Source organism: Typopeltis vanoorti, chromosome 12, assembly GCF_054136105.1.
Source record: "Typopeltis vanoorti isolate ZY-2024b chromosome 12, IOZ_Tvanoo_1.0, whole genome shotgun sequence".
NCBI lineage: Eukaryota > Metazoa > Arthropoda > Arachnida > Uropygi > Thelyphonidae > Typopeltis > Typopeltis vanoorti.
This window is the reverse complement of record NC_143560.1, coordinates 51489228-51507992: the sequence shown is the minus strand read 5'-3', so window position 1 is coordinate 51507992 and position 18765 is coordinate 51489228. Positions and strand designations below refer to the sequence as shown.

Sequence of the window (18765 nt, the reverse complement as noted above, 5' to 3'; positions counted from 1 at the left end):
TCATTTAAAAATAATGACTCACAAGCATATGTAGAGGAGAAAATTGATAATATAGCCATCACTAGTTTTTTTTAAATAAAAGGTTTCAGGAATGGCATTCCAAGTTCTCAATATTTCCTCTTCTGCATTCTTTTTAATTGCCCCCAATAATCGATCATTTTCCATTATTTGCAAGTCATTTCTCAAATTGACAAACTTTTGTTTCCATATAGAACTAGATTGAAAATCAATTAGTTGCATTTCTATATCTTCCAAATTCAGCCACTCGAAAATCTCCAAATTGAGTTTATCTGTTGATGTTGTCCAGATGCAAAATAAATTTTGATGTCTCTGCAAATTGCCTGAACTGTGTAAATATTGAAGAAAATTCGTTGATTGCCGACTGAATAACTGTAGAAAACTCTTTTGTCAATTTAACTTGATCTGTTTTTCAAGGGATTCTAGATCTGCAAAGACTTTTTTTGTATTTGGAAAATATCGGAAGGTATTGGAAATGACGTCACAATTAAAAATTGGTAATTTAGCTCTGAATGCTTTGATTAAATCAAACATGACAATAATTGTCTTGCTAACACCTTGCAGTTTAACATTTAATTCATTTAAATGTAAACACAAATCAGTAAAAAATATTAATTTCGAAAGCCATTCGACATCCATTAATTGATTGTATTTTTCAATGATTTTCTCATTATGTAAAAAAAAGTCTGACTTCATCTAAACACTCAAGAAATCTTTGAAGAACTTTCCCACGACTTAACCATTGGACGTTGTTGTACATAAGTAAACCATTGTACACTGAGTTTACCTCGCTTAATAATTCTATAAATTTTCGTTTATTTAAAGTGCGTGCCGATATAAAATTGACCAATTTTGTTACAATGCTCATAATATCTTCCAGTGGCTTGAAACTAGCCTTTGCGCATAAAACCTGCCAATGTATAATACAATGAAAACCCAGAACTGAATGTCCAATATATTTAGTAAATAAATCGACGAACCCATTTTCCTCTCCAGTCATACTGTGAGCAACATCAGTAGTTACTGATACAATTTTGGAGGGATCTATATCTCTTTCAGCAAGTGCATTTACAACTGCATTGCAAATATTTATTCCTTTTGTTGTTGTTGCTAATGATGTTAAACTTATCAATTCTTCTTTGATGTTATTCCCAACACAATAACAGATAAAAATTGTTAAACGAGGCTGATCCAGTTATGTCAGTACTCTCATCAAGACAAAGAGAAATTAAACCAGAAGATTTTATCTGTTTTTTGCTGATGAGTTATATTTTTAGCCATTTCTGTGATTCTATCTTTCACCATGTTTCTAGCCAAAGGCTTATCTTTTATTCTTTGAATAATTTTTTCCTTGTTTTCAAAATCTTCAAAGAGAACTGGTGTGCATTTTAACTATGCTTCTTTTATATATTCTCCATCACTAAAAAGTTTCCCATGTTTAGCAATTACATTTGGGACAAAAAAATAGCAGCAGTTATATTTGAACGACTGCCGATAAATTTCATTAGGGTTGTTGACTGGATATTCCTATTTTTAATTGCCCGAGCAATAAATTCTTTCTGTTCGTCCTTGCTTTTCTCAAGGAACAATTTATGGTTTGTCTCATAATGCTGTTTTACTGACGACGTTCTGCACACACAGCTGTCCCGGAACATAAAACCCATATTGCTTTATTGTCTTTATTAATCATGCCATACTCTTCAGCTTTGGAACTCTTTGCTGCTTACTGTGATAATTTTCGTTTTTTATTTTTGTCAGCCATGTTCGGTAGAACTGTAATAAAATAATTCACAACTTAAATCAAACGCATTTTTTATAGTTTCCAAAAAATCAACATTTTATTATATGCCTAAATTAAATTATCTTTATAATTCCCATTTACAGTAGCAAAAACAAAACAGTGCACATATGCAACAATAATGCACTTGCCGCTGCTTATTTCTGCCTACTGGCAGATGCACGGTGCGAAATGCATAATGAACACACGTGCATTTAGAAAAGGGAAAAATCAGGGAATCCTAAGGATCAGTCGTTCTCAATTCTTTTTCTGTAGACTGTATTTTTATTTATTCTTACTGTATTAGAGGGCTCAGTCCCAACAAACTTACTCGTAAATACTGTTCCCATTTTTTTAAAGTTCATTCATTAAACTAACATAAGTATTAATATTATATAGATTAAGTGGACCTAGTGGACCTGGTTGCTCTAGCGGCTAAGGCAACTCGTAGTATGGCGGTGAGTGTATTCCCATAAGTTCACTGGTCAAAAATTCTATAGTTACTGTAGTCGGCTTTGAAATAATGTTGGATTTAATATCCACTTAATTTATATAATTTTGCATCGCTGATGTGAAGCCTTTTGGCTATTTATTTTAGTAAATAAGTATTAATAATTAATTATGGCATAATCATAAAGAATATTAATACACTTAATGTATATGGTGTAGCATGTCGACAAATATAAACGTATGCATATAAATTAGTTATCAATCACAGAACTAATGCTACAATATTGTAGCTTCCAGCCAACATCATTAAATTAACTTCTGGTAAGTTTCATTGACATATCCCATTCTGATCACCAAAAATTTATAATATTATTCAGTATTAAAATTGATTATTGTATTATTAAATTGATTTTAATGATGTTGGTTTGAAAAAAAAAACTGTAGTGAGAAAAATATTTATGCATTGTAACTCACCATAGAAATCAGCAAAGCAGGGGAAGCAGCAGAAGGATGTCGACTTGTCGGCGAATGCTTACCGTCGAATATAACTTGCCCACATGTATAACTGGCACCCCTGATTTCACTTTATGAAAAAAGACATTAAAAGGTTTTGCATATATATACCTCCCACCCAAAAAACAACACGCCCTCCCCAACAGCCATTATATACTGTAGATGCAAGAAAAAAAAAAGTTTTATTGTATCCCTGAATAAGGTACAGAGGCTTTTGCAGTCTGCGTAATATATTTCTCAACAAATAGTGCAATTAGAGTCAGCTGGAATAAAAACGGCACCTAACTAATGAATCAGATATACCCCTCTCACATAAACTACGCTGTATAGGCAAGCAAAACCGTATGTTGCACACTAAAACTGTTGTCCAATTTTTCAATTACATGAAATAAGTGTTTATTTGATTGCATTTGAAATTCTCGATGTCATTATGACAGATCATAGAGGCTAACTTCAAATAAAACTCTACAACGAATTGAAACATGCCATATAATGCTTGTGTGAGTTCCTCTTCCAGCTCAAACGCAAACAAGGCAATAAAAACCAATCATGGGTTGAAACTTTGTCTGAGTTGAGCCTGCCGGTAATGAGAAGTTCTGTCGGAACGATAAATGACATCCCGTCGTGAATGTCTTAAAACTAAGAAATATATAGTGAATGTTGTTATGAGAGCTGCAGATGTTATGGAATTCAGTTGAAGAGAATTAGCATTTCAACTGAAAAATTGTCGGTTCCATTTGTCTTTGGGTCGCGTGGTCTTTTGTTAATACCGCACCAATCAAATTCATATCTTCATAGCTGTTCTCTCCTGTAAAACAAAATTTAACTTGTACATATTGTAACAATTAAAAAAAGGCTGAATAATTTATAAGCATATAAAAGGATATCACATGTAAATCGTTGATGTGCCAGCAAAATTCTCGGGCATGCCATAGGTTCGCCACCACTGTCCTATTTGATCACAAAAGAAACGAAGAAATTATGAAAGAATTAAAAAAAGAACCAGTAATAGGAAAAATTAAAAAATATAAACATAAATGGATGGAACATGTTCAAAGAATGAAAACAGAAAGATTACTGAAACAAGCCTTAAAGTACAAGCCATTAGGAAAAAGAAAACCAGGATGTCCTCTTAAATGATTCAACGATGACTTTTAAGGCCGGAACAGGCCTTGCTAGGCATAAATCCTTGATACGCATGATGATGATGATGATGATAACTATAGAAGCTCCACTATGTATATAACTATATAGTAAGAAATATAAATACATTAACACAAGAATATTTCAGTATTTGCCAAATATTTCAGTCTGAAATTAACAGACTATCCTCAGTGGCTTGATAGGAACAGTTTTTACAAGATGGAATACAAACAATCGATCATTCAAAAGTAGAACGAGCCGCGTGATCTTACATTGCTAAGCATTAAAGAGAGGTAAATTTCATCAGTGACGAATAAATTATAGGTATTAATTCACAGTTTCATATAACAATCTTAATTTATAAATTCCATTCAAGATAACATTAGACTAATGTAAGAATTAAACATTGGACTGTCAGGATCAGATTTTCACTTTACGACAAATAGTTGATAAATCATGGGAATATAACAAAGATCTGTATTTAAGTTTCATAGACCCTGGAAAGGACATATGACAAGGTGCCAAGAGAAAAGGTATTCAAAACGCTACAGGTGTATGGTGTCGATGGAGTATTATATCAAGCAATACTTAATCTTGATTTGAGTTGTAAGTCAGCAGTTAGAATTGAAGGAAGTACAGGAAGATAGTTTAATGTTAAATCTGGTGTGAGACAAGGATGTACATTATCCCTTCTATTATTCATTATCTATATGGATCACATTATGAAGGACAGTGGTATTAAACCTGATATCAAAATCGGAGATGTTAATGTCAGCTCTTTGCTTTATGCGGATGATGTTATACTTCTAAATAAATCCTCTACAAGTCTGCAAGATTCCCTGACTAAATTGAATAACTGTTTGTAATACTAGAAACTAGAGCAGATGGGGTTGGATATTAGATTAGTGCATTGGATTGGAGACTGGCTATCTGATAGGTATCAACAAGTTGTGTATGGGGGGTGCAATATCCAGGAAAAGGAAAGTCACTAGTGGAGTGCCTCAGGGGTCTGTTTTAGGGCCATTACTATTTAACTTGTATATTAATGATATTGGCGAAGATTTGGATGGAGATATTCAGTTGTTTGCAGATGATGCAAAGTTGGGATAAACCATAAAGAGTAGTGAAGATGTTGTGGCCTTGCAAGAAGACTTGAATAAATTGAGTGATTGGGCAAACAAATGGATATGTGTGTTCAGTGTTGCAAAATGTAAGGTTTTAAAATTTGGAAAACAAAGATGGGATGCAGAATTTATGCTTGGTGAGAATATATTATTGGAAGTAGAGGAAATAAAAGATCTGGTGGTGATAGTGGATAAGGATCTAAAATTTAGGGGACACATCGCCAAAATTGTGAAGACAACACAAAGACTTCTGGGAATGATGCGGAGGACACTGATGTGTAGAAGTAGGGAGATTCTTGTTCCATCGTATAAGGCTTTGATTAGGCCACACATGGACTATTGTGCCCAGATTTGGTCACCTGGTTTCCAGAAGGATGAAGAGATGTTGGAAAGGGTCCAAAGGCGACTGACTAAGGTAGTTTCTGATCTCTGTAATGTCGAGTATGAGGAAAGATTGAAAAGATGTAATTTGCAGAGTCTAGTGGAGAGAAGGAAGAGGGGAGATATGATAGAGACCTACAAGTTGGTAAGGGGTTGTTATGGGATCAATGGTGGAGAAGTTCTACAGAGAATAGTGGAAGATCAGGAGAGAACCAAAGGTCATCCCTGGAAACTGTATAAAGAGGGTGTGAGTAGGGGAGTGAGAGGCAGGTTTTTTTCGTGCAGAGTTTGAGTGATTGGAATGCCTTGCCTGAGAGTGTGGTGTCTGCAAGGAGTTTGAATGTGTTTAAGACACGGTATGATGAGATGTGTATGAGATAAAAGGACCTCCTAGATGAATCTTTGACTCCATGAGGTCTTGTTTAATAATAATAATAATAGATGTGGTATGAAGGTCAGCAATAACAAGGCAAAGACAACGAAAATAGGCAGAAGCATTGAAAATATCAATTGTGTGAATGGAGACCTTATAGAATAAGTAAAACATTTCAGCTACTTAGGCAAGATTTTTAGTGAATATGATAAATTAAATACGGAAATATACAACAGAATCAACAAAACTAGTATAGCAGGAAGTCAACTTAATAAATTTACATAGAATAGGAGAGAAATTAGTCAAAACACTAAATTAGCTGTATACAAAACAGTGTTCAAACCAATTTTAATTTATGGATCTGAGAGCTGGGTTAGAAGTAAAACACTTGACCAAAGACTAGAGACCACAGATATGAGAGTCCTGAGGTACATGTCAGGAATTTAATGATGATGATAAAATCTCTACATGCCTGATTATACAAGAAAATCAATGTGGTAAACAGCTTTTGATATATTATTCTCTTGGCTCTGTCAATGGAAATTCACAGCTGTTATCCCTTTCTCATTCTGTCAACCTATTTAACCATATTGTAGTATGTCATTTACATTGACTATTTCTCTTCTCAGATTGGTGTTGGTCTTTTCAGTTTTGTGTTGTTAGCAAACATCTGGATATGTCTCTTTAAATCACATACCATGTCATTGACATGCAAATTGATACAAATTGATATGTCTATTGCTCTTTTCAGTTTTGTGTTGTTAGCAAACATCTGGATAGGCCCCTTTAAATCACATCCCATGTCACTGACATGCAAATTAAGCTGCAGTGGTCCAAGCACAGAGTCCTGCAGTACACCATTAGTCACAAATCCTTTTCTGGATTCAACTACCCCCCCCCCCCCTGATGCCCATCCATTAACCACCCTCCCATCCATACGGCTTTACCAGCTTTATCCATCCCCGTATGCTCTAATTCATGCAACAGCATCATGCAGCATCCAGTTGGATGTCCTTGCCTAGTCCAGTATAACCGTGTAGCCATTTTCTTTGTCTAACTCAGTTATCGCTTTATTATAAAAAGTGAACAGATCACTTAGACAAGACCCACCTTGCACAAAACCATGCGTTTTCTGCCCATCCTGAATTCTGTTCTTTTCAACTTCTCCAATATCCCAACCACCACTCTTAAGATACGTTGTCTGTATTTTCTTTCTTTTGTCTAGGAGCTTCCTTCATGTGATGGAAACACCCTATCTTCTCTCCACTCCTGATATGTACTCAGAGCTAAAACTTAAATAACTCATCTAATCCCATGGACATATTTGCATTAAGTTTCTTCAATATCTTAAACATCTACAGTTTGTTTACCTCTATTCTTGCTTCAGTCAGTGTCACATGTAACACCACAGCATTACCTGGATGTGTACACCATTGCAAAATCATGCTACCTTTACTATTTGGTCTACTTCTGTTATTTCCCTACCATCAGCACTTGTTAAAGTTATTTGCCCATATTTGTTCATCTTTTTACTTGCCATATAATGAAAATAACTGGAATTTTGTTTGGTTTCCTCAACTAGTCTCCTCTGTCTTCTTTTGCCTTCTTTATTATACCGGTCACCTTTTGTTTTGTTTATGTGTCATATTACTGTATTTTCCGATGTATAAGACGCTCCTATGTATAAGACGCACCCAAGAAATTTAATACAATTTTCTGGAAAAAACCTCACAGGCTACTTTGACTGCATATGTATGAATCATTTTTGTTGAAATGGTAATGCCATTTTGCCGATTTTCTTGCACCTATTTCAAAACTTCGGTCTCTAGTTCTGGCCACTTCGCAATTTTTCCATGTTTCACGCGCTTTTCATTACGCAAATTGTACAAAATCTCGTTCTGACCATGCCAAGTTCTAATCATTTTTTCTGTAGGTGGAGGTCCAAAATGTCTTTCCGCTTCCCTATTCCTGTGTTCTTCTGCATATTTTACAACCTGCAATTTGTAACTTGAAGTATATGAATGTCGCCTGTTTTTTTCCATTACTAAAATCTGCGGGGAAATATCAAACTGAACACAAAATATCTCAACACGTCAACTCAATACTGATAAACATCGGTAACTGATTACTCGGATAAGATATTATGAAACTTGAATAGGGACTCCCCGATCTTAGCCAATGACACGCTAGAATTCACATGAAGGTCACGTACCAGTTTGATTGCACCATTAACTGCCTACAAAGATCTTGGAACATAAAAGGGGAGTGCATATGACTTTGAAAAGAGGAAACAATCTTTACCTTCATTATATAAGACGCACCCCATTTTTAAGATGAATTTTGAAGGTAAAAAAGTGCGTCTTATACACTGGAAAATACAGTACTTATGAGCTTGCTAATTACCTTTTCTTTTTCTTTATATGCCTTCCACAACTTTGTCTACAATTCCCAGTTAATAATGCCATTTGTCCAGCTCTTACCTTGTTTACCCTCTTGATTCTGGATATACAGTCTGATACTACTTTTTTTCAAATAACCCTAGCTCCATGCACTGCTGACAATTTCTGCTCTAGATTCTTCTTATTATTATTATAGAGTACTGCTCCAAACTGGCTCTTGAGTTTCTTGTAGTCACCTGCTTTGTAATTCCACATTCTAGCTGTTTGGCAATCTCCCCAGTTGGTGGTAATGTTATGTCACTACTGCAAAGTTCTCTGATGCTCTCATGAAATCTAGTACTTTTGCATCCTGAGTCCCCTTCATTATATCCCGTTACATACTGCCTCAAGTAATTCTCTTAGCAGCTATATGAATTCCATTTCCTTCCCTCCTTGCAGCTCTCCCTCTTTACAATCTATCTCCTCATAGTTCCCCACAACTACTCACCCTGCACTCATTGTACTAATTTACTGATGCATGTCATCCACATTCTCCCTTGCACTCCCCGCCCCTCAACCCCATAGCATTAACTATATATTTCACCCTGTTGGTCTTTACTTTCAAAGGCCAACAGGATGAAATTGTACCCTTTGCATTGCAGTCTTACTGCTAACTCCTACTCCTTTTGGCCTTCATTCTTCTATCATTAGCAACCTCCACCCCACTATCCATTCTGTTCCCTCTGAAAATGCAGTACTGTTACATTCTATCTCAGACTGTATCATCTTTTTTCATAGGATAAATTCTAAAACTAATTCAGTGGAGCATATTTAAAAAAAAATTGCATACCAGTGTGTAAACAATTACTCAGGTGTAGGTTAGATAGATGATCTCAAACTTGAAGTTGTAGGGTTTACCGTCCTGGAAATGGGATTTTCAACTTTTTGAAATATAGATTGGTCAGAAGAACGCACACAATTAACGGACATATACTGGTCTTAATTGTTAAATACACAGACACAACAGGTCTTGTTTGCTTGTACCATAATTCCATGCAACAGTAGCACAATTAGTTTATTCTGAATTTCACATTATAGAAAAAAATTTTGAAAAATATTGTGTACTTACCGTTCACTTATCACGAACTTCGAACCTTGAAATGTCTTGAAAAAAAGTTCCTGTTGTTCTCCAGAGTAGGGTTTCTAGACTACATAAAAATAAACAAAAATACAAAATCTATATACAGTAGTCCTCCCCCCCCTTATCTGTGGGGGATACATTCCAAGACATCTGCGATGCCTGAAACCACGGATAGTACTGAATCCTATATATACTATGTTTTTTCCAATGATTTAATTTAATCTAAAGTTTAATTTATAAATTAGGCATGGTAAGAGATTAACAACAATAACTAATAATAAAATAGAACAATTATAACAACATACTGTAATAAAAGTTAGTTGAATGCGAATGGAATCTTAGCAACCTCAGCATATGTTTTTATTTATTATTTTATGAAGTCGAGAACTTTCACCTTTTCACTTAAAAGTCACTTTATGGCTTCACTTTGGCTTATCTAAATTCCCAGGATCACTACTCTTGCACTTTGAGGCCATTATTAAGTAAACTAAAGGTTACTTGAACACAAGCACTGCGATACCACGACAGTCAATCTAATAACCAAGAACTACTCAGAACATTATGTAATTTAAAACTTATGAATTGTTTATTTCTGGAATTTTCCATTTAATATTTTCAGATGGTTATTAAGTGACTAATGGGCAGGTAGTGTATAGTACAGATGTGGATATGCTGGACAAAGAGATGATTCATGTCCCAGGCATGACAGTGCAAGATTTCATCAGGTTACTCAGAACGGCATGCAATTTAAAACTTATAAGTTGTTTATTACTAAAAGAAAGAGCCATAAGACTTCATTTTGGCAATGTAAAATTACATAGGCAAAGTGGATATTAAGATCCAACATTATTTCAAAGTCAAATGTTTGTAGAAACTGTGAAAGTTTTGTAAGTTGACCTGAGAGCTTGTGGGAATACAATCCTGCACTACTTAAGTAGTGCAATGCAAGTTAAGGCATTCTCGCATATGCCGAGGATTGTATTCTCGTTTAACTCTCAGGTCAACTTATGAAACTTTCATAGTTTCTGCAAATGTTCAGCATTTGACATAATGTTGGATCTAGTATTAGGCTGACCACACGTACCGTTTTGAATGGGACAGTACCGTTTTTTTCATATTTCCCAGCTGACCCGTCATTTTAATAAAAATGCCAATTTTGTCCCATTTTTAATAAAAACTATAAATATACTTTAATATTGGTCAATCATAAATTATTATTCATAACCTGTAATCGTATATCAATATCATGGATACCAGTAATTTGTATAACCATGGAGTAGCATTGTTCTATACTAAATATATGCAGTGATTTATTCAGGGAAAATAAAAAATACATGTTGGCAACACTTGCGTCTCAGACAGGCCATCTGTTCTACTGTAGCGTTAGTTTTTTGTTTTGCCTATGTGCTAACCGGGGCATTAAACCACCAGCATTGTTATTCAATGCTGGTGGTTTAAATTTCATATTTTTTTAAAGCTTTAAGTCTATCCTTGCAATGTCAAAGAGGCGAAACTGCAGTTTTAATGATAATCTCGAGAAAGATTTCAAATTTATTAAAACGGACAAGCTGCATAGTGATGGAACAAAAGTGGTATGCAACATTGTAATGTCCATTTTTCCATTGCTCATGGAGGCAGAAGCGACATCAACCAATATCTACATAGCCAGAAACATAAGGATGCTGAAAAGACTTTGGCTTCAGTTAAAAACATCAGCTCATTTATGGTGAGATGTGGATAGTGAAAGCGAAAGTGCAGCAAGTGAAGCTCTTGTTGCTTATTATACTGTGCATCACTGACAAAGTTTTCGGGCAAATGACTGCTTGTCGACATTGATATATCAAATTTATGAACCAAAATTTTCTTCGGCATATACCAAATCAGAAGTAGGAATTACCAATGTTTTATCACCACACATATTGGGCGAAGTAATAAAGGATTTGAATAAAACAAAAAGCATTACAGTCAGTTTAGATGCATCAAACAAAAAAAGACAGACTTTTTTCCAATCATTGTACGGTACTTTTTGTCAAATTGTGGTGGTTCAAGACAAAATTATAGACTTTATTTAGTTACCTGGTGAAACACCTGACATACAGTGTGCTATGTTGAAGGAAATGACAAATTTGCCTTACAAAACAAAATTGTTGCTTTTTTGTGCAGATAACACAAACACCAATCTTGGTGGTTGCAAAAGACTCAGCAAAAGTAATGTTTTTATATAATAAAACTTTTTTTGTGGTCTTACTTTTTAACGAATACAGAATATTACATAACCTCCATCCCGTTTTTTCCATCCCAATGTCCCGGTTTTGTCTTAAGGAAATATGGTCAGCCTATCTAGTATCCCCTTTTCCTATGTAATTATGAATTGTTATTTCTGGAATTTTCCATTTAATATTTTCTGACCTGAGATAACTGAAACCATGGAAAGCGAACCCGTGAAGGGGGGGGTGGGACTAAGTTATAAAATTTATTAAAAAAAACTTAGTTCATCTATAGTGTGAATGTACTATAGGTTTGCATAAACCTTTTGTGGGTGCCACATAAAAAAAAAAAAAAATGCTGTTATCTATTTTGCTGCAATTTATGTAATAGAGTTCTTTGCAAAGTCCAGTAGTAATGTCATTAGTCATTTACTTTATCTCCAGCTTGGCTGTCACTTTTTTTGTAAAAACAAAAGTAAAGTAAATTCCTGAGGCATGACTTACTTCCTAAACCATGCTGTGCCAGTGCAGTATAAGATGCTGCCGCTGCCATTTTTCTACCATATTATTGTAATATACAAGCTGATATCTCATCTTATTCCATTTTATTCACATCAGAATTCTATAATATCCACCCTTTCTGCACCACTACATTATCTATCTTTATTTCAACATCAGCCCATGTCACATGTATTACTACACTATCTCTGCCTGGTTGTTATACCTTTGTAAGGTGATTATTCGATAATTCAACTATTTCATCTGCTTTAGTGATCTCCCTACCATCGGCATTCATCAGAATTATTGTCATGATCGTTCTTCCTCTTAACACATATTGAAAGAACTCTTTGGGTTTATATTTGGCTTGATCAACTTATTTTCTCTTGTACCATAATCTTGCTTTCCATACCATACCATACTAGGTCATTCTTTGGGCCTGCGCTGCATGTGAGCTTTCTATTCATATTTCTCTTTAAATTCCTCCATAAACTTTTTTTTTTTTTTGCAACTCCTGTTTAATGATGTTACTCATTCAATTTATCCTCCTTTTGTGGGGTGCTTAAGGGTCAAAGCTCTATAACTCGATGGAGACCTCCACATAGCCTTTTAAGGAATGTGGAGAAACTGACCAGATCTTCTGATCCAGTGTCCAATCCTCACCATCTTGTGGTGTGCTCTGTTAGGCATCTACCTGGATATTGAACAAATGAGGATCGGCTGGCAATTTGGGATTTAGCCGGCCAAATTATATTCTTCCGTGTGTTGAGGCTTAGGTGCTGTGGCAGCATCATGCTGGAGGTTTAATGGAATATTTACAGCACTAGGAAAGAATTATAAACTAATTTTAATGCTGCCAAGATTTCATCTGTCACTGAGACATCTTCAGGGATTACAAATAACTCTTGTAACACACGCTCAAATACAACACAATACTAAGTGAAACATGTGGGTGACTCTAAAGTGCTATCTAGGTGGTGTGCCTGCTATGGGCATTTGTAGGTGGTCTAGGATGTAAAGTGGGACCTCTATTAATTAATGTTTCCCAAATTTTGAGAAGTTTTATGCATGGTGGTTTTTCTCCACAAAGATCCTGTGAGAATTCCTGGAGAAAAACCACCATGCTTTACCTTAGTAAATTCAAAAAAGAAATTTACTAAAATAAAGAGCCAAAAGGCTTCATTTGGGCAATGAAAAATTATACACACCCTTCTGAAAACACCAGGTTTTTAGAAGAATGATGAGATGTTGGAGAGGGTTCAGAGATGATTGACTAAGTTGGTCTCTGGAATGTGGAATATGAGGATAGATTGAGAGAATGCAAACTGCAAAGCCTAGTGGATAGAAGAAAGAGCGGGGACATGATCAAGACATACATTGGTAAAGGGTAATTACCAGATTAATGTGGATGAGATTTTTCATAGAATGTCTGGAGATTGGAGAGAGCAAAAGTCCATTCCTGGAAGCTGTATAAGGAGGGAATGAGGAGTAAATATTTTGTATGGAGAGTGAGAGATGTGTGAGTGGAGTGCATTGCTGAAAGTATGGTGAGTGCAGAGACAGCGAATGTATTTAAGTCGCGCGTGTGTGTGAGAGTGAATGAATGGGATCTTCTGTGATGAATCTCTTGAGTCCATGGAGATCTGATATTGATAATGAATAATCACACTATCATCTAAATCTGTTGGCACATCTAGCCTAACAATTTGAGATCCTTGGAATACTATTTTATCTATTTACAAAATAGATAAAATATTGCATACTCTCCATAGAACGGACTCCTTGTGACTGTAGCATGTCATGCTATCGATAGACAGGATTATCTGTAAACATCTGCTTTGGGAAACACAAGAAATAAATTTTGCTACTATCATTATAGCAAAGTTGGACTACCAGAACATGTTTTGCACATCCTTTCACACAGGATCAGATGAATGCTGTATAGAAGTCATTACAAGTCAGACTATTTTTAGACTATCAGCAACAGCTAATAAGCACTTTCCTGACCTCAAGTCTACCAAAACTTTGGAAGACAGTTGTCTTAGGATATATATCTTAACATAGGATATGTATCTTAAGACAACTTAATATATATGTCTTCTGCATAGCTTCAACCCAACAACCGCACAAAAACTTATTATATTAGCAAGCACCAAATTAGGATTTTAGGTCTTATGTTCCATTACAGTTTGAATTATTTCCTGTACTCATTGTCACTCATTTATTGTAAAAAAGTGGTTCTGCTCTTTGAAGATGCTGGTTTGAAATCCAGTGAAATGTAAACCATTTAATATATACTAGGGGGCTCCTTCCCCCTTATATATATATATATACACACACATATATATATATATATATATATATATACACACATATATACTAGGGGGCTCTGATGCCTATGGCACCCCCCCCCCCCCGAGTTCCGGACTGGTAGGCTGGTTCTCCTTGAATTCTGATGACTCGAATGGACTGGTAGGCTGGTTCTCCTTGAATTGATGACTCAAATTTTGAAGACTCGAGGGAGGGTCTGCTCCCTTGCCCCCCCCCCCCCCCAGAGTTCTGGACTGCTAGGCTAGTTCTCCTTGAATTCTGATGACTCGAATTTTGAAAATTTGAAAGGGGGTTCTTCCCCCATCCCCCTGGCACCTACGGCGCCCAACTCCCCAGAGTTCCAGACTGGTAGACCGGTTCTCCTTGAATTCTGATGACTCAAATTTTGAAGACTTGAAAAGGGGTTTCTGATCCCTGGCACCCCCCCAGAGTTCTGGACTGCTAGGCTGGTTCTCCTTGAATTCTGATGACTCGAATTTTGAAAACTTGAAAGGGGGTTTCCCCCCCCCCCCCCCCCCCCCCCCCCCCCCCCCGAGTTTCAGACTGGTAGGCTGGTTCTCCTTGAATTCTGATGGCATGAATTTTGAAGACTTGAAAGGGGTTTGCATTCCAGTGCCTTCGGCACCCAACCTCCCTGAGTTCCTGACTGGTAGGCCAGTTCTCCTTGAATTCTGATGACTCGAATTTTGAAGACTCGATACTCAGGGTAGCCACTGAGTTTCAAAAAGTTTCAAATAACTTGGCAAAAAATGTGACACAAAAATGTTTGTTACAAAAAAAAGCTTGTCATTTTATATTATAGAGTAGATTTTTTTTTTTTTTTTTTTTTGCTTATATAATTTGTTTTGGTGTTGCAGTACCATGAAAAATAATAAATGAAGAACATCCAAAACCCAAGCCTGCCCATAAGGTTTTATTATTATTATTATTATTTTATTGAATATAGTGCCCTCCATAGTACTTTTTTCCAGTTCATTAGCTAATATCATATGGAGGTAATAGGTGTTTTTTCTTAAACTTGACTCTTTCATCCTTTATACAGGGTGAATTGGCTACAGTACATGCATAATTAGCAGACACAAATACTATTAGTGGATGATAGATGGTGTAGTTCATAGATGGCAGATAGTGATCCAGTATGTTAATGGAGGATTAAGTAGCATATGCAGTAGGTTCTCTGCTGCAGAATGCCCTTCTGCAATGGATCCTTGGACTCCTCAGAGGAGTCCAAGGATCCATTATTATTATTATTATCATAATAATAATAATAAATTTTTTTGTATATATTTGATTAAAACATGTGTATATAGAAACTAAGGCTGTTTTATGACCCTAAAACCAATAACATTTTTGATGTGAATCTCATTGATTTTTTTTTCTGTTTTCTCATTTTTTTTAGAATTCAATTAGACATAACTTGTCACTAAATAAATGTTTTCGTAAGGTTCCTCGTTCAAAAGATGATCCTGGCAAGGTAGGTTTTGTAATTCATTGATGTATAATTTATTTGATAATTGTAATGGCTTTAAATCATTAAAAGGTCAATTATTGTTGAACTATATATTAGACAAGTCATTTAAAAGGATCTTTGTTTATCTATTGTAGCATTTATATCTACCTGAAGGTTGTCCATATCTGTAACATAGTGTATTATTTAAAAAAAAAAAGCATGTGGGTCTTGAGGGAATAGACACCGGACTAATGTTGCAAAATGTATTTCAAAGGTAATAATTGTGTTTGCCGAAGAGAAAGCTCAGGCTTGATTGGTGAACACATAGACATACTGGCCATGGAATTAGAAATTTTTATTTAATATTGTGTTTCAAATTACAGCACATATGTGGTTTGGCATAGATTTCACGAGGTATTGAATTGCATCTACTTCTGCAGCATACCAGGCATTCACCAGAAGAGAACTTTGCTCTCGGATCTTTTTCTAACATGTCCCATACGTTCTCAATGAGGTTCAGATCTGGGCTTTGTGGTGGCCAGGGAAGACGGTGGAAGTTGCTGTCATGCTTGCTGAATCAATGCTGAACAATTCTAGCACGATGGACAGTAGCATCGTTATCCATGAACTAACCATCACCTGCTGGATAAAGTCAACATTGCAGGAAGGACTTGATTGGCAACAATGTTCAGATATTCATTGGAGGACATCTGACCTTATCAGAGGACTTGTTCTGTACTAGCAGAACATGCCCCACACCATGACATTGTGGTGGCCAGGGAAGATGGTGAAAGTCGCTGTCATGCATTGCTGAATCAATGCTGAACAATTCTAGCACGATGGACAGTAGCATCGTTATCCATGAACTAACCATCACCTGCTGGATAAAGTCAACATTGCAGGAAGGACTTGATTGGCAATAATGTTCAGATATTCCTTGGAGGACATCTGACCTTATCAGAGGACTTGTTCTGTACCAGCAGAACATGCCCCACACCATGACATCACCTTCATGGGGCTCCTGCCAAACTCTGTCTACCATCAGTGCAGAGCAAGGCATACCATGACTCGTCACACCACATGACTTTTTTCAAGTTTTCCAGTTTCTAGCTATAGTGTTCCTGACACCACTGTAGACTAACTTTCCAGTTCTTTGCAGAAATCAGTGGTTTTTGTACAGGCATGTGACTGCGAGTACTGATTGTCTTTCAATTCCTTGTGCATAATTTGTGAGATATTGTTTATTGTATTCGCTTAACACGATTGGAAACAGCCTTCATTAAATGCCTTGGTCAGTTGCTGCACACAGGAAGTTCTGTTTGTCCATTCAAGTCTTCAATCAGTTAGACAAGCAACGTGGGTTATTTGCCCACTGATTAAACACCTGGAATATCTTACCTTTTGAGAAACCAGTCTACTCTGCTGTTTTCAAAATTGTGGCTCCAGCCAGATGGGCGCCCACAATAAGCCCTTTATTAAAGTCTGAAAGATCTTTCAGACTTTAATAGTTTGCCAATAACACGTGGTAATGCACATGAACAAGCATTTTGCATATACTGTGTAAGTGACCTTTATGTACATCTGCATAAAAGTTTAATTCAGTTGCCTGTGTATATAGATTATTAATTGAACTTTACTCCTTTGTTTTTTAATGGTACAGCCACTCTAGGCTTGCAGACCATTCTCTGGATATCCACCACAGAATAAGTTGGAAGAAAGCCAAAGTAATAAAGTAACAATACACTGTAACAAGTTCAAGTACGAAAGACTATTCATTGAATCAGCCTCAGCTCTAAAAAAAAATGTTCCAAACCTCAACAAATTTGGGTGCATGAGACTGCCCTAAATGTGGGAGACTTACATCATGAAAACATCAGCCCAACAGCCAAGACAACCCAATATAGCCCACTAGGGGGCACCATTAGGACTTTAGGAACAAGAGTAGTTTCTTATCTTCTGTCTCATTCGCTTTTTGTAGTTCCTGCATGCACGTGTCATATTTGTATGTTCCTATGAAGATGGCAATGTGACATTTCCGAAATGTAGGAAGTATTCATTAAAGTTTCTTTTAATTAATATTCCAGTATACATTGCAAATTCCTTAAATAATTTAATAATCATGTGTTACCAACGTGTAAGCCTTTCTACAAGAATTTGGACAGTGAGTTTGGGAAGTGCTTGTTAAGGTGTCACATCAATAAGAATTCCTTTTCTTTTTTTGTTGTGAATGAGATAAGAATGACTTGTAGATAGGCTTATACATTGGTAACACATGACTATTAAATTATTTCAGGAATTTGCAACACATACTGGAATATTAATTAAAAGAAACTTTAATAAATACTTCCTATATTTTGACAATGTCACATCGCCATCTTCATGGGAACATAAAACTATGACGTGCACGCAGGCACTACAAAGAGCAAATGACCCAGAAGAGAGAAAACTAGCTTTGTTCCTAGAGTCCTAAAGGTGCTCCCTAGTGGACTATATTGGGTTGTCTTGGCTGTTGGGCTGAAGTTCTCAAGATGCAAGCTTCCCAAATTTGGGGCAGTCTCATGCACCCAAATTTGTTGAGGTCTGGAAAGTTTTTTAGAGCTGAGGCTGATTCCATGAACAATCTTTCATATTAAATTTGTTGTAGTGTAATAACGTGGCTTTCTTCCAGTGTATTCTCTGACGGGTATCCAGAGCATGGTCTGCAAGCCCAGAGTGGTTGTATTGGTAAAACCGGATGTAGTCTTTGTCCTGATATCCTGACATTTGCTGTCCTGCCTGTTTGGTCCAAGCAGGACAGTTTACAGCTGCAAGGAACCTGGTATACTCCAAGTAGGTCTAGTGGAAGTAGCTGGTCTTTGGTGGAGTGGATAAGGGATGCCAATTTCTTATATGGTTTGTAACAAGAAGTCAGGTCATATTTTTTTTTAGATTTTGGTTAACTTTTCAGTGGTGCCCCGGATGTAGGGAATGGTGATGGATTT

At 36.1% G+C, this 18765-nt stretch overlaps 1 protein-coding gene across 1 annotated transcript in view; it reads left to right on the top strand.

Moving 5' to 3' along the window:
* Positions 1 to 18765, top strand: part of LOC150100786 (uncharacterized) — a 164205-nt gene that overhangs the window by 22877 nt on the left and 122563 nt on the right. The window contains exon 2 of the mRNA XM_090401833.1: positions 15734 to 15808. Within this exon, the coding sequence (XP_090257959.1) occupies positions 15734 to 15808 (75 nt within the window). The remainder of the gene's footprint in view (positions 1 to 15733; positions 15809 to 18765) is intronic.